Consider the following 13,813-nt stretch of genomic DNA (forward strand, 5'->3'; position numbering starts at 1 on the left):
TCAAGACCAAGTCAACTCGAGCGGACACGGATATACAATGGGCGCAGAAGACGGACCATCAAACGCATTAGAGGATATTCTATTTGGGAGTGTGAGTAATCTTCGCCCATATCTGCATGAATGTCCAATATTCAGCTGTAGGCAGTGACTAACGACTGGAACAGGCGGCTGGAATGATTGCCAAAGTATTTGAACATCCTTTTGATCTAGGTGAGCTTGACATTCACCCAGACTTTGTGCTCTAGCTCGTTATTAACTTCGGTGTTCAGTTAAAGTAAGATTACAATCTCAACCTACAGATAGACCAGCAACTTTTACTGGACCATTGGACTGTTTCAACCAGACTAGGAAAAGGGAAGGATTTTTCGGACTATATAGAGCACGTATCCCATTACTCTCCCTCATACACGACTCTAAAGTCTTGTCGAATTCGCTCGGAGCTAACCTCTCTAAAATTCTGCCTGGTATCTACAGGGACTTACAGCTCCTCTGATAGGCGCAGCTTGCGAAAACGCAACCTTATTCGTGTGCTACAACAAATGGAAAGACCTCATAGTCACTCTAAGACCCGAAATACCAGGTTTGATATCGGGGAAGGGGAAAGCTAGAGAATTGACCACACCTGAAATAGCTATTGCAGGTGGTGGTGCTGGATTCATGGCCAGTTTTGTATTGTGAGTTTGTCCCTTTGTATCGCTATACTATGTCTGTTATTCTTTCATTCTTAGCCGCTGATTATCTTGTGTTCTTGTGAAATGTAGAACACCCATCGAGCTCATTAAATGTCGAATGCAAGTTCAACGTTTATCACTTGAAGGAGCTGTATCCTCATCTGTCTCTTCTATCAAAGCGTCACCTGAAATTGGTTCACATCCATTCGCTACCACCCCACATATCCCTTCTTCAGCTGCCGCATCTTCCACCCTAGCCACATCAAGTATGGCACATTCACTGAAACCAAAACTACTAGGACCTGTGGGATTGACAGGTGATGTGATCAAACGGAATGGCGTCAAAGGATTGTGGTTAGGTCAAACAGGAACGTTGTTCAGAGAAACAGGTGGATCAGCAGCATGGTTCGCAACCTTTGAATATGTTGCCAAAAAATTCATCTCACGTAGACAAAAGATTCAAGATGAGGATATCGGATCGACAATGGTGACGACGAAGAAGAAAGTGACGAAAGGAGATTTAGCTAAATGGGAATTAATGTTATCAGGAGCGATGGCAGGTATAGCATATACTGTCTCATTATTTCCGGCAGATTCGATAAAATCAGCGATTCAAACTCATTCAGAATTAAACCCAAATAAACCTTCACCATCTTTCATCTCAATGGCAAAAATAATCTACAAATCGAGAGGAATAAAAGGTTTATATGCAGGTTGCGCAACTACAATAGCTAAAAGCGCTCCTAGTTCAGCAATGATATTCGTCATCTACGAAACCTTAGAATCCAAGTTCGGTGGTTTCTTAGGATAAGGGTTCAATATCGAGTGGGTAGAGGTGTATGGAGAGACCGGGGACGTGGAGAGGGCTTAAGGGGAAGGGAAGGGGAAAGGTAGGGAAAGGGAGAGTCGAGAGTAGGGACGAGCGGGAGGGGGCGAGAGGACAGTTAGGAATAATAGAGAAGAGGCAACGGACAGAAGAGCGAGAAGGGAGGAGGTTGAGGTTGTACAGCGGAGGCTAAGTTGTATAGGGTCACTCAAGGCGAGGAAGGGAGCATGATTGGGGAAATTCTTGGTATTAACATTTGAGATGGATGTCCATCAAATTGTGTATTGTAGACAGAAGAGATTGTCCGGCATTTATAGAATATTAGATGGACTATGCAGGACATTTCTACACCAGTTCTCTCACCATGCCGTGAATGTATAATCGTATCGAGGCCACATCGATGCAAACCTCGTGCGTGATATAATAAGATCTAAGCTCTTTTCTGCTTTCAATGTGATCAAATCGGTCCCATTCGGATATCACCGCTTCGTCATGTTCCCCATCATTTGTTCAAGCTCAGCTGATAATCAAACATTTCTCATTGATACTTCTTTTCGTAGCCATACATATCATCAACACTGAGACGAAGCTACTGGCGATTCTAATCACAGATTGAAGCGAAAGTACTCAATACTCAATTCAAACCAATGATCCGTATCATCTGCCCTACTTAAGGCAAAAGCCAATATGCCTCTGATTACTTCCGAACAAACTCGATGGGGGATGGATGGATTGATTGTCATTCTATGTTCGGTAGCTATAGGTGTATCAGCTCCTTCGCTGGGTGATAGTGAGTTCCGCTTTCACTCTTCCACTTCCTGCTACAAATGCGAGCTTGATCAAGTAGGAACGATACCGATCAACGAAATCGCAGATCTTGCTGACTGGGATGTCTGTTGTTCAACGGTCACTAGATAATGGAGTGTACAGTCCGCCGGGTGGCGTAGGAGGTCTGATAGTGTCGTTAGGATCAGCCGGATTAGTGGGGACGACAGTCATATGCCTACTGTGAGTTTGTAAGGACCACCCTCCTGCTATCCCGATTAAGCGGGGTGGTTCTGAACTAGGATCCTCAAGTCGAACGTCAGAATCAAGTCGTTGAATGATGACTATGGGTAGACGATTATTGACACGGTTGTTACCCAAGATATGGAATCATTATTTGGATAGGTTAGGATTCACATTCGTTGCTCTGATGTGGATATGTTGGACATGTGAGTGATACATTTCATCCCCTTTCTGTATAACACAGGCCTGAAGTAACTTGACTGATTCGTTCTTGAATGATACCTTATCGTCTGATATAGCCGCAACAATGTCATTCACGCTGTACACTATTGATCAATCATTGTGTCAATTCACACCTTTGCCAAATGATTTACCAACTTGTCCAATCTTAACATTCGATCTAACGTTTTTACACATTTTATCAATCGTGACTTTTGGTCAAGTCATGAATTATCTTTCTATTGCTATATCGACTGATAATACCAAAGCATCGAAAAAGAACAACACATCAGGAGATACTGAAGATGGCGAAGGGGAAAGAGATGGATTTATCATGTGGGAATTAGCTATCAATTCAAATCCACCTTCCCCTGTCATGATTCCCATATCGGATTTACCTAATACCCAACAACAACCCTCATCATCTTTGGGAGGATACGGCTCCACCTCAAGCACAAATGTGCCTACATCGTCTGAACGACTACATCAGCAAGAAATTTCGTCATCAGAGTCAATAACAACACCAATTACAACTTTGAACACTACCATTAGAATTAGAAAACCTGGAGACAAATTTTCATCAGGGAGATTATCAACTTACATCCCATTAAACCTATGTTCATTAGGTGTCGTATGCACTTCTTTCGCTTCTATAAGAGTAGGAGAATTTAGTAAGTTGTCGTCCTTCCGCTCTTTTCAGCAAAAGTGCAATAAGTGCTGATTACTATGCATTCGAACAGCACTCAGCGGAATAGCTGTATTTGTAGCAGCTTTCTTTGGTATTTTCTTATCACTTGGATGGTAAGTTTGAACATTATTGCATCGATACTTCCGAATCATTGAACTAAATCGTCACCAATCCGTAGTCTTATCACCCGTTTCGCACATAAACGGGCTGAAGAAGATGAAGAGGGATTTAGGTCTACCAAGGACTATGCCAGATTGAGGAAAGATAGAATATTGGAAGTTGGTTTGGCCGGAATACTATTTCTACTTTGGCCAGGTATGTATACCTTGATACACTCCTCGTGATTCAAGTTGTCAAGGGTAGCCATCAACTATGTGCCACCCGCATGAGTCGCTTGTGCTAATTCGTGTTCTGTATCATAGTAACTGCGATCTTATACACGTTATTCCCCCCTACACCATATCAACCGTGTTCGAACCCATCAGCATCAGCAATGCCGTCACCCGGAGAAGATTATAATGTCGATCCATTCCCTTTGTGCCAATTAGGGTGGACAGTGATCACTTTATCTTGGATATCAAGTTGGCTCCTGTTAACGAGAATCATGAGTTTGATATTCCCAATTACCTCGATGGGGGATATCAGTGTCAGAGCTTTCGACAAATTAAATCCGGCTATACACGACGGACGAGAGGAAAGTACCTCTTTGCTCAATCCTTCAACAAGAGGAGGTATCGGGAACGGACATCACGATCAAGGAAAGAAGAAAGGTTGGGAAAGAGTCACTGCAGGTGAGGAGTTCGAACTTGGTTCAGATGAAGAATGATCGGATTTTGGAATAGGATAATGGGTACGATCTTTGATTCAGGAACAATACATAGTATTTGTCGCTTTCATTAGATTGAAGATGCTTTCATCTCCTTTGTGCACTGTAATATGAGCTGTTTGACATCATTATTAATCTGTCGTTTTGTATATCCTTCTTTTTTGTACGAGTTTGATTCAAGCCATATCTATTGTAGAGAAACATAAAATGATATAGGGATTATAATGTATCGATACATATTATGTGATATCTAGCGCAAGACTATACCTCTCCTAGGCTAAAAGATGAATACCTGTTCTTTGTAGCTAGGACTACGTCAACTAGCGCATTCAGCGCAATTGGTGCTACTACAGTCGTACAGGTGATAAGTGTGTACTAGCTTGTTTTTGCTTCGCTCGTTCCGCTATGATTTCGATAGATCATGTTCTCGAACACAATGGCACTATGTACTCTGAGTAGACCAATCACACTGTACTCACACTGGACGTGTCGGAGACTAACGTATTAGACAGTCACGTTGTCGTTGTTTAAAAGATATGTGTATACCTTCATAAGCTTCCCTAAAAGCACGCACCATCTCTTTCTCTCTGGATGAGGGGGAAAAAGCATTGGGTGGATTGATGTCGCACAGTGCAACAGCAAGGATCACACAGATCTACTGCTGCCTTCACTGCACTTCACTTCACTTGAAAATCAATAATCCGTATGGACTAGAAAAGTTAGCAAGCTGGAGATATAACATGATCTTCGACTAGCATATATATATATATATAACGTTCAACTAGCACGCGATTGAGAAACCCGCAGTAGTGAGTACAAGTTGCCATCCGAGACAAAAAACAATTTTATTTACTTGAATTCGAATTCGATCTCATTCAAAACTCGCAATTCAACGACAAACGATAGATAATCGTGATGCGACGAAAAGTGCGTTGATTAGGACAAACAAACAAATAACAATCAAGATAACATACCCTGTCAATCTAATTTACTGCTTCATCGTCATAAACGCAGATTATATATCCATTATATCGATCTATTGATTCGAGTCTTTGTCATTAAAATCTCGACGCGCTTTTCTCATCTCCTTCCAAGCTGGTCAAAATCCTCCACCGATATACAACTACAAGAATACGATATTCAGATATCACGCACGAACGCACGGAATACCTCCTATTTACAGACGAATGGATATTGTGGTTCATTCACATCTGTTCGATCTACCACCGCTTCATAAGAAACAATACCTCGTTGACCTGCAAGATAGTAGACATCTCATCGACACGATCATCATATTACAGAAAACTTGAACAATCTCGATACTGACAGAATTGATACTCTCGGAAAAACACTTCAAAACGATTTCAAGACAACAACAGGTGTAACATAATTGAGAATTGAGTCACAATGGTTAGTCCTCTTTGATTTTGTCAGGATACATCACAAGCTGAGCTAAGATTTGATCTACGTACCGAACCTCTCTTCCTTCGTCCGTTCTCCTCCACGCCCCTTGGCTTTCGATTCGAATGTTCTTTCATTTTTTATGGTACAGGGACCCGCTCCTCGTATGTTATTCAAGATAACTGTATTAGGTGATGGAGGAGTAGGGAAGACTGCGTTGACTGTCCAAGTAAGTGAATAAGCCATAGTAATGCAATTCTGTTATTTCACCGACTGCTGAATGGTCTGCTGACGCCTAATGGAATAAGTTCACAATGTCATCCTTCGTAGAAGTGAGTAAAAAGCTCTTGAGGCTTTTGAAGATACAGTATGAGATGAAGGAGGGAGGATATACTGACCATATCTCATGATCCATCCGTAGACGTACGACCCCACGATCGAAGATTGTTATAGGAAACAATGGGTAGTAGATGATCAACCTTGTTTATTGGAAGTGTTAGATACAGCTGGACAAGGTGAGCGAATGTGCCCCTTGTAATGTGTTGCATATAATTATGAAGATACTGGACGAGGGCTGAATCTAATATCTATTAACAATGGTTTAGAGGAATATACTGCACTAAGAGATCAATGGATTCGGTGAGTCCGATGAGATCATTTTTCCAAACATATATCACACTTCATACTTGATGTTCTCGCTGTATCACAACCCTGGCGTGGTTGCTAATGCTTGCAATGCAACTAGCGACGGCGAAGGGTTCCTGATAGTGTATTCGATAACATCCCGACCCACGTTTGAAAGAGTGGAAAGAATAGTTGAAAGAGTATTAAGAGTAAAAGATGAATCGCATTTATCATCGCCTTATTCCAATCATTATCCACAGTCACATCCATATGGACATCAAGCCAATTCACCTACAAGTCAACGTGGAGGTGGGTTCGGATCTGGTGGAGGAGGAGGAGGTGGTGGTGGTGGGGGAAGTAGAACACCAATAGTGATAGTTGGAAATAAAAAAGATCAATATCATTCAAGGGAAGTTTCAACTGATGAAGGATCAAATTTAGCAAGATCATTGGGATGCGACTTTTATGAAGCTTCAGCAAAAACAAATTCAAATGTCGAAAATTCTTTCAAAAGTCTAGTCAGACAAATCAAAGTAATCAAAAGAGGTCCAGGTGGTGGAAGTAATAACCCAAATGGAGATTTCGGTTCATCAGGTCAAAATGGTAATAATGGTTACTCAGGTGGAAAGAAAAAGAAACGTAAATGTATCATCTTATAATATTGCATGGTGTGTGGAAATGGGTAAAGATCATCAGGATAAGACTTAATTTAGAATCTCGATGGAAAGGAAAGGGAGGGACGAAAACGACGAATCTGAAGAGAGAGAAGGTGTCAGGGGGCAGTAGAGGCACTGGTGTTGCGAAGTGCATATTGCATTGTGTAGGTCAGAGGTTTATCAAGAATGTTCTGTGTTTTACTCGTTTCGCTTTCATTTCATATATCTTGGGTATAATGGACTGTGTCATGATAAAATGTGTATATTGTATTCTGCTTGCTGTATGGGACATAAGTGTTGGCATTGTCAAATGACAACAGCACTGGCTAGCGCGTGACTATTCTTCATGAGGATCTCATCACTTTCACACAACACGTATACCTACAGTTCCAGATCAACATTTGATTGATTGTTGGGATTCGTGGTACACAGTCATGACAAATTGGCGTTGCTTTTCCTTCGATATCATGCCTTGCTGCTTAAGGTGCAACTTTTGTTTCTTCCCATTCACCATTACTCTGTCTCTTATACTGAGTTCGTCTGTTGGGAATTGGTTTCAATTCTAGGTACTCTACTGCCTCTGGAGCAATGGCTATAATTGCGAAATTATCGTAAGCGAATTTGATTGTCTTTTGCTCTTCTGGTTTGTCCTGTGAATAGGGTATAATCAGTTTAATTCTGTATAACAATGACGCAGGAACAGGAACAAAAGGGAGAACAGGGAGAGAAGCGAGAGAAGAGAGAAGAGAGAAGAGAGAAGAGAGAAGAGAGAAGAGAGAAGAGAGAAGAGAGAAGAGAGAAGAGAGAAGAGAGAAGAGAGAAGAGAGAAGAGAGAAGAGAGAAGAGAGAAGAGAGAAGAGAGAAGAGAGAAGAGAGAAGAGAGAAGAGAGAAGAGAGAAGAGAGAAGGGAGAAGAGAGAAGGGAGAAGGGAGAAGAGAGGAGAGAGAAGAGAGAGGAACGAGCGGAATAAGAAAGAGAAGACGGAGGTTACATACAGATTCAGCAGGAATAGTTTCTGGCCAAGTGTCACTTGAAGGAACTTGATCTAAAGGAGTTCCAGGTTTTGGTCTACCGAAACCTGCTCTTAAATGACCTGAAACACTTTTCCACAATTCTTTCTTCTTCTCCACCCAGTATTCTTTCGTACCTTCTTCTGATCCTTCCACACCCAATTTCTTAATTGCTTCTTTAAACTTATCTTCATCGTCAGCACTAGACGATGGAATGGTGACGGCTGATCCAGTGATCCTGAATTGAACATTCGTGTTTTCAATCCACCATGCTATTTCGGTCGTTGGTGAATGAGCCAGATGTACTGGTTTGGACATCCTTGTATCGGTTGTAGTGAGTAGTAGTGCGCTAGAAGTAACTTCGGAAAACTTCATCAGCTGGATGATACATGAAATGGATCAATCGCAGGGAAATCACTCACTCCCTCGATGAATCACAAATCTCACTTTAGGTTTATTCTCTTCCGATAAGGTGGAGAATGCATATGCTGTATATAGAGTTGGTGGTGAGCTTAGCATCATTTCGTGCTGGCGAAGATACACCCCAATCTCAAAAGGAGACTGCGTCTTACTCACATAGAGCTTTGGGATTCTCTTTGAGCTGTTGCTCTATCAAAGGTAACCATTGTGGTTTGGACATTTTACTTGATAACGATGCTGAAGATCGAAGTAGTGTGGTGGAAAACAGCTTGAAGAGTGTGATCAACCAATTAAAGAGGTAATTAACCAATTAAAGAAGTGCAGACTAAAGGAGGAAAACCAACTGGGCCTGTGATCTCGATATGTATGCGTATCTGTATTAGAGTAGTGATCATAACCTATATATCATCATCATCATCATCAACTCAGTCACCATCGATCAACCTCCACTCATCGTCACCAGCTATTTACACCTCTCACTTTACAACCACGTGTCTGTCTTCCTTGCGTTTATTGACTTTCAACGTCTTTCACATTCACAACCTGAGCAAACGAATGATAGCATATCGAGGTTATCACATCATTATCATATAGGCAAGGCGGGATCATCGAACAGAGACGACTATCAGCAAAGAGAAGTCTCCCAGCAATCTGTATCTCTACTAAAATCAAAGTTGCCGACCGAATCCCCTTTTCCCTCTCCTTCAAATGATACACTCGACAGAGCAGGAAAAACACATCTCATCAGCTCATTAGATACCACCTACATCCTTATTGTCAGGTGCAGGTACCAATATGAAGTTCGCTTTGGAAGATTCATCAGATAGCGAATCTGTCAGTTCGTTGGATTACTCAATATCTTCAGATGAAGAGATAACGAATTCACCTTTGTGCGTTTATACCCTTCTCTAAGAAGTATATGACTATCGCGTTACACACACGCTGATACCTGAACTTGGTATGTGATAGACGTAACCCTCGTTCGTCATTAGGGAGAGACATATTACAGGCATACGATACATCTTCCGATGAACTGGATTCCGAAGATGAAGTGAATATAGGTTTAGACGATGAATGGGATGTTGTCAAGACCAAAGCAAGAGAACAACCAAGTTGGAGAGAGAAAAAGGACAAGTCGTACGTATCGTTATTCTTGCCTTATTGTCTTGAAATATCGGAGCTGGAGAAACATAATGATAAGCTGATAAGAGCCACTAGTGCTATTCAAGTCACCAAGAGAGATAAAGGAAAAGGAAAAGTCAAGCCGCTTTCCTCACTATCCTACAAACTCCTTACTCCCAAAAAACAAATGAATCTCAGAGTAGAAGGAGCAACGGGTGAGAGGGAGGACCAGTATGATCTTTGGCTCAAAACTGCTGACCAGGAAGCTTGGGTATATCTCATTTCGTCTTCGGGACTGGCGTGACTTAGCCAAAGCTGATATTTTGATTTAGAGAGATGGTCAACAACAAGCTAGCGAAAGGAGAGGAGAAATACGTAATATCGCATCTAATGCTAGAGCGAGGTTGAAAACGCAAGAAGATGATCGACTCGCAAAGGAGGCTGAAGAACTCAGGAAGATGTTAGAAGGAATGAGTGTGCGACAAGGTCAAGAGGAAGAAGAGATTGAAAGACAGTTCAAGGAGAGAGAGAAGAAATTGTGGGATGTGAGTGGATCTTTCCCTCATTGACTTCTGGCTTCATACTGGACCCCTCACTTGCATATTGCATGTATCATGCCGGAACATCTACTGATCAGCTGTATTCGCAGGACATCGATGCAGCGATAAAAGAAGTTGAAAGAAGAGAAGCGGAACTTGCTGCAGCGACTGTAGCAGCCGCTCGTCGGCAGAAAGAACAGGAAGCTGCCCGCGTCGCTGAAGCTGAGAAATTAGCTCTAGCTCAAAAAGCAGAAGCTGAGAGACGAGCCAGAGAGGAGGCAGAGAAGCAACGTCAAGATCAGTTAGCTAAAGAGGAAGAAGAGAAAAGACAACTCGCTCAAAGGCAAGAAGAAGAAAGTAAAGCCAAAGTGGCCGAGGAGAAGGATAAGACAGGCTCAGACTGGAATAAATGGGTAGAGAGACAAAGATGGATGAAAACCAATATCATCGAACCTCTCAAAGCAGATCGAGCTGCTAGAACTGCTTTGAGACCGGGAATGAGACTCATGACTAGAGGATTGGGTCAAGTTGTAAACTCAAGAGAATCGATAGTAAGAGTAGTGAGTTAGCTTTCAGTCTATCCCGTCCTTATATATAAGGAGAAGCTGACATGAACTTGTAGTCCAATGACTTACATGCCATACTCGTCCAACAATTACCTTCTCCACCATCACCCTCATCAGCTGTCGTTTTGGACGAAAATATACCCAAAACATATGCCTATCTCCTCTCTCATCTCGCAAAAGCCCTGATCAAGCAAGCCGAATCCGAAGTGAACGCGAAAGCAGATGCGGCTTTCCCATTGGCTCGTATCGTTATGGGGTTACTGCTACGAGGACATGGTGCTCTGGGAGAAATTCTTTTCACTAGATTCGTGAAGAAATGTCCCTGGGTTATACCATTTTACCCTAACCGACCAGTGGTAAGTGAAACTCCCTATCAAGCCGAAGTTCTGCTAATATTTTCGGGATCCTGCCAGAATCAATCAAGAGAAGAATACGAAAAATCGACAGGCAGAGGTAGTGATGAGTCATTAGCCGAATACATCTCTCGAATGGCCGGTATTTGCACTCTTTACTTTGCTATACTCCAAACACCACTATCATCTATCATTCCGACTATTTCTGCAGCACCTCCCACACCTTCTCAACTCGAGAATCTCATCATACCAGCTCTACGATTCCCATCTGCGTGGACGTGGTTAGCATTAGCTCTCAAGGATCCTTTACCAATCTTACCTCCTATCGCTCATCTTGTATCTTCCTGGATCGAGATAACGGCTCATGAAGCTGTGAGAGTTTATGGAAGAGGCCAAATGGGCAAAGTATGGGAGGTCATTGAAAGAGAGGGATTGAGTGAAGGGAAAATCAAAGGTGACAGTGAAGCTGCCAGGCAGAGGTTGAGGTTGATGTTGGAAAGCTGGAGAAGAGGAGAGGTTCAACTTCCAAGTGGAAGGATATGGGATTGATCTGTATTGAACGGTCCTTCATGTATAGTGGGCTGAGGATGGAGGAGAAAGTGGATGTGCGGAGAGTCATTTGCATATATGTCCATAACGGACATCATCCATTTTGTACATACTAGTATCAGTCTGCGATTGCATGTATATCACGAATGATGACTGAATTGAAATGGATTGACAGGATCATGGTGGGCCCTTCCTATAAATAGATCCAAGGTGACAGACGGCTGCAAATTCGTGCCTTTTACGTCTGCCAGTTTATTGAACATTTTTTCGTGATCTTCGTTCTTCTCGCTTTATTCCACTTTTCGCTTGCTACATCATTGTTGTATCGATATACCAACACACCATCGTCGTCTTGTACACAGTGAATGTGAGCAAGTTCATATAGCAAGTTCATATAACACGAATTGAACGATATCTAGCCCAAGACGTAGAAAGGTGTACGACTGTCTCGAAAAACATGTCCTCCCCCACCAGTGCCAATCGCCTTCGTCGTAATCGATCATCTGGAATCACCGAGATGCGAAGTCGATCATCGATATCTGAGGATCCTGAACAGCCTAGAGAAGCAAGACCTCCCTCTCCACCTGGTCCAGAAGCCAATGCCCCTCCGCCCGAAGAGGAAGTCACTCATCTAAGATTGGCCGCTCATTATTCCGGTTTGGTATTATCTAGCTTTATAGGTTGTTTGATTAGATTAGGATTGATTGGTTTAGCCACCTGTGAGTGTTGGATCACCTTTGAGCCTCGGCAAATTTGTTTTCTCGATATCGTGATCTTTGTTTGCTGGATTCTGGATTCTGGATCTGGGATCTGGGACGTTTTTTCGAGATCGTATATTTGATATCTCACAAAAAGAGAATGAATTTTGAATTGAAATCATAATGTTATATACCATACTATGAATGCCACGCTAATCCATTGAGCTTCACTATCAGACGACACCCCTATCATTTTCGCTTTAGCATGGTCGCAAGGTGTTGGTTGTGGTATAATGGGACTATCATTATCTAGGAAAAATGAAATTATCGCTATGTAAGTTTGGTTTTGATTAGAACCACTGGTAGCTCATTTATTCATCACGCTATCATGCACTGTCCAAGACAAGCACAAAATGCGATGGGTCTTTTTATACTCACAAGTTTACTGACAATCCATTCAAATTTAGATATCCTCCAATATACACCTTCTTGACTACGGGGATAGCAGGATCAACTACTACTTTCTCTTCTTGGATGTTAGGAGGTTATCTATCATTTAGCAATTTTGATAAATACAATAGAAACGGATTGCATGATGTGAGTTGGATGCTTTCTTGTATCCCCTCGATAGATCTCAGGTTTCAACTTCACTGATGAGATGAATTTACGATAGACCGTAGATGGAGTAGCTTATTCCCTCTCAACATTCTGTATCGCCTTAGCATCATTGAGATTCGGTGAACACTCCGCATCAGTATTACCTGCTTTATCATCTCTAAGACGTACAAAACGTCCACCTATACCTGATCGTCTACCTACTACCAGTACCTCATCGGAAGAGACTTCAATAGAGCTACAACAGCAGCACGCACAGCAAGTACATCAGGTTTCACAAGGACAATCCGCAGGTGATCCTGAGAAAAGTAAAGCCCTATTCCACATTTCAATGATACCGAGTTCAACACCTCTTATCGACTTGGTATGGATATCAATAGCTTTCATATCATATTTGATTGTATTATTACTCTATTTCCTCGGACCGAAATCTTGGAGACATGATGTAACTTTCCCTCTACTCTTATCGCCTCCGGGCTCAATCATTAGGTTCTTTCTTTCAAGATACAATACGAGGAAACGGTTCATCGATAAATTCCCAATAGGAACATTTACGTCAAACTTGCTGGCCACTGTTGTGATATCAGTTTGTTTCGCTGAGCAAAGAAGACCGACTACCTTTTTCAACGGATTAAGGTGTAATGCCTTGAATGGGATCCAACAAGGTTTTTGCGGTTGTCTGAGTACAGTTTCGACGTTTGCAGTAGAATCAAGAAGTATTAAGAAATGGTATCATAGTTGGTTATATATAGGCTTCAGTGTCATTTTAGGTCATTTATTGGTCTTAGCGATCGTGGGTGGAATCGGATGGGGTCAAGGTTATGCGGACGTTTGTGTGGGCTGAATAGTTGTTGGTCATTGAGGGAGGTTGTGTATTATCACATAAATACTGTTCAAATGTACAATATATACAAGCATAGATACAACATAATTTCATAACACTCAACGACAATGATTCGGAACAAAACACAGACTGTGTCTGTGACTGTATCAAAGCGGTAACTTGTATACAGTAACTGCTC

General features: G+C 42.0%; 6 protein-coding genes across 6 annotated transcripts; 5 read left to right on the forward strand and 1 right to left on the reverse strand.

Annotated features, from left to right (window-relative positions):
* Positions 1-37: 37 nt before the first annotated feature.
* Positions 38-1,482, forward strand: IL334_001572 (uncharacterized protein; the record flags this gene model as incomplete). Its single annotated transcript, XM_062933327.1, has 5 exons — positions 38-91; positions 165-210; positions 270-379; positions 475-674; positions 762-1,482. The coding sequence occupies 5 exons, from the start codon at positions 38-40 to the stop codon at positions 1,480-1,482; spliced, it is 1,131 nt and encodes a 376-aa protein (XP_062789378.1).
* A 702-nt stretch (positions 1,483-2,184) lies between these two features.
* On the forward strand, positions 2,185-4,238 carry IL334_001573 (uncharacterized protein; the record flags this gene model as incomplete). Its single annotated transcript, XM_062933328.1, has 7 exons — positions 2,185-2,287; positions 2,412-2,505; positions 2,617-2,711; positions 2,805-3,395; positions 3,465-3,525; positions 3,591-3,727; positions 3,835-4,238. 7 exons carry the CDS (start codon positions 2,185-2,187, stop codon positions 4,236-4,238), a joined length of 1,485 nt encoding a protein of 494 aa, XP_062789379.1.
* A 1,567-nt stretch (positions 4,239-5,805) lies between these two features.
* IL334_001574 (uncharacterized protein) lies at positions 5,806-6,922 on the forward strand (the record flags this gene model as incomplete). Its single annotated transcript, XM_062933329.1, has 5 exons — positions 5,806-5,868; positions 5,948-5,971; positions 6,061-6,154; positions 6,245-6,278; positions 6,385-6,922. The coding sequence occupies 5 exons, from the start codon at positions 5,806-5,808 to the stop codon at positions 6,920-6,922; spliced, it is 753 nt and encodes a 250-aa protein (XP_062789380.1).
* Positions 6,923-7,398: 476 nt separating this feature from the next.
* IL334_001575 (uncharacterized protein) lies at positions 7,399-8,569 on the reverse strand (the record flags this gene model as incomplete). The annotated part of the gene is made up of 4 exons (XM_062933330.1): positions 7,399-7,569; positions 7,915-8,288; positions 8,352-8,417; positions 8,506-8,569. 4 exons carry the CDS (start codon positions 8,567-8,569, stop codon positions 7,399-7,401), a joined length of 675 nt encoding a protein of 224 aa, XP_062789381.1.
* Positions 8,570-9,144: 575 nt separating this feature from the next.
* On the forward strand, positions 9,145-11,478 carry IL334_001576 (uncharacterized protein; the record flags this gene model as incomplete). Its single annotated transcript, XM_062933331.1, has 6 exons — positions 9,145-9,239; positions 9,319-9,742; positions 9,804-10,016; positions 10,121-10,570; positions 10,633-10,932; positions 10,990-11,478. The coding sequence occupies 6 exons, from the start codon at positions 9,145-9,147 to the stop codon at positions 11,476-11,478; spliced, it is 1,971 nt and encodes a 656-aa protein (XP_062789382.1).
* A 457-nt stretch (positions 11,479-11,935) lies between these two features.
* IL334_001577 (uncharacterized protein) lies at positions 11,936-13,635 on the forward strand (the record flags this gene model as incomplete). The annotated part of the gene is made up of 4 exons (XM_062933332.1): positions 11,936-12,197; positions 12,414-12,510; positions 12,644-12,773; positions 12,850-13,635. The coding sequence occupies 4 exons, from the start codon at positions 11,936-11,938 to the stop codon at positions 13,633-13,635; spliced, it is 1,275 nt and encodes a 424-aa protein (XP_062789383.1).
* Between the last annotated feature and the right edge of the window lie 178 nt (positions 13,636-13,813).

This window comes from Kwoniella shivajii, chromosome 2 (assembly GCF_035658355.1).
Source record: "Kwoniella shivajii chromosome 2, complete sequence".
Taxonomy (NCBI): domain Eukaryota; kingdom Fungi; phylum Basidiomycota; class Tremellomycetes; order Tremellales; family Cryptococcaceae; genus Kwoniella; species Kwoniella shivajii.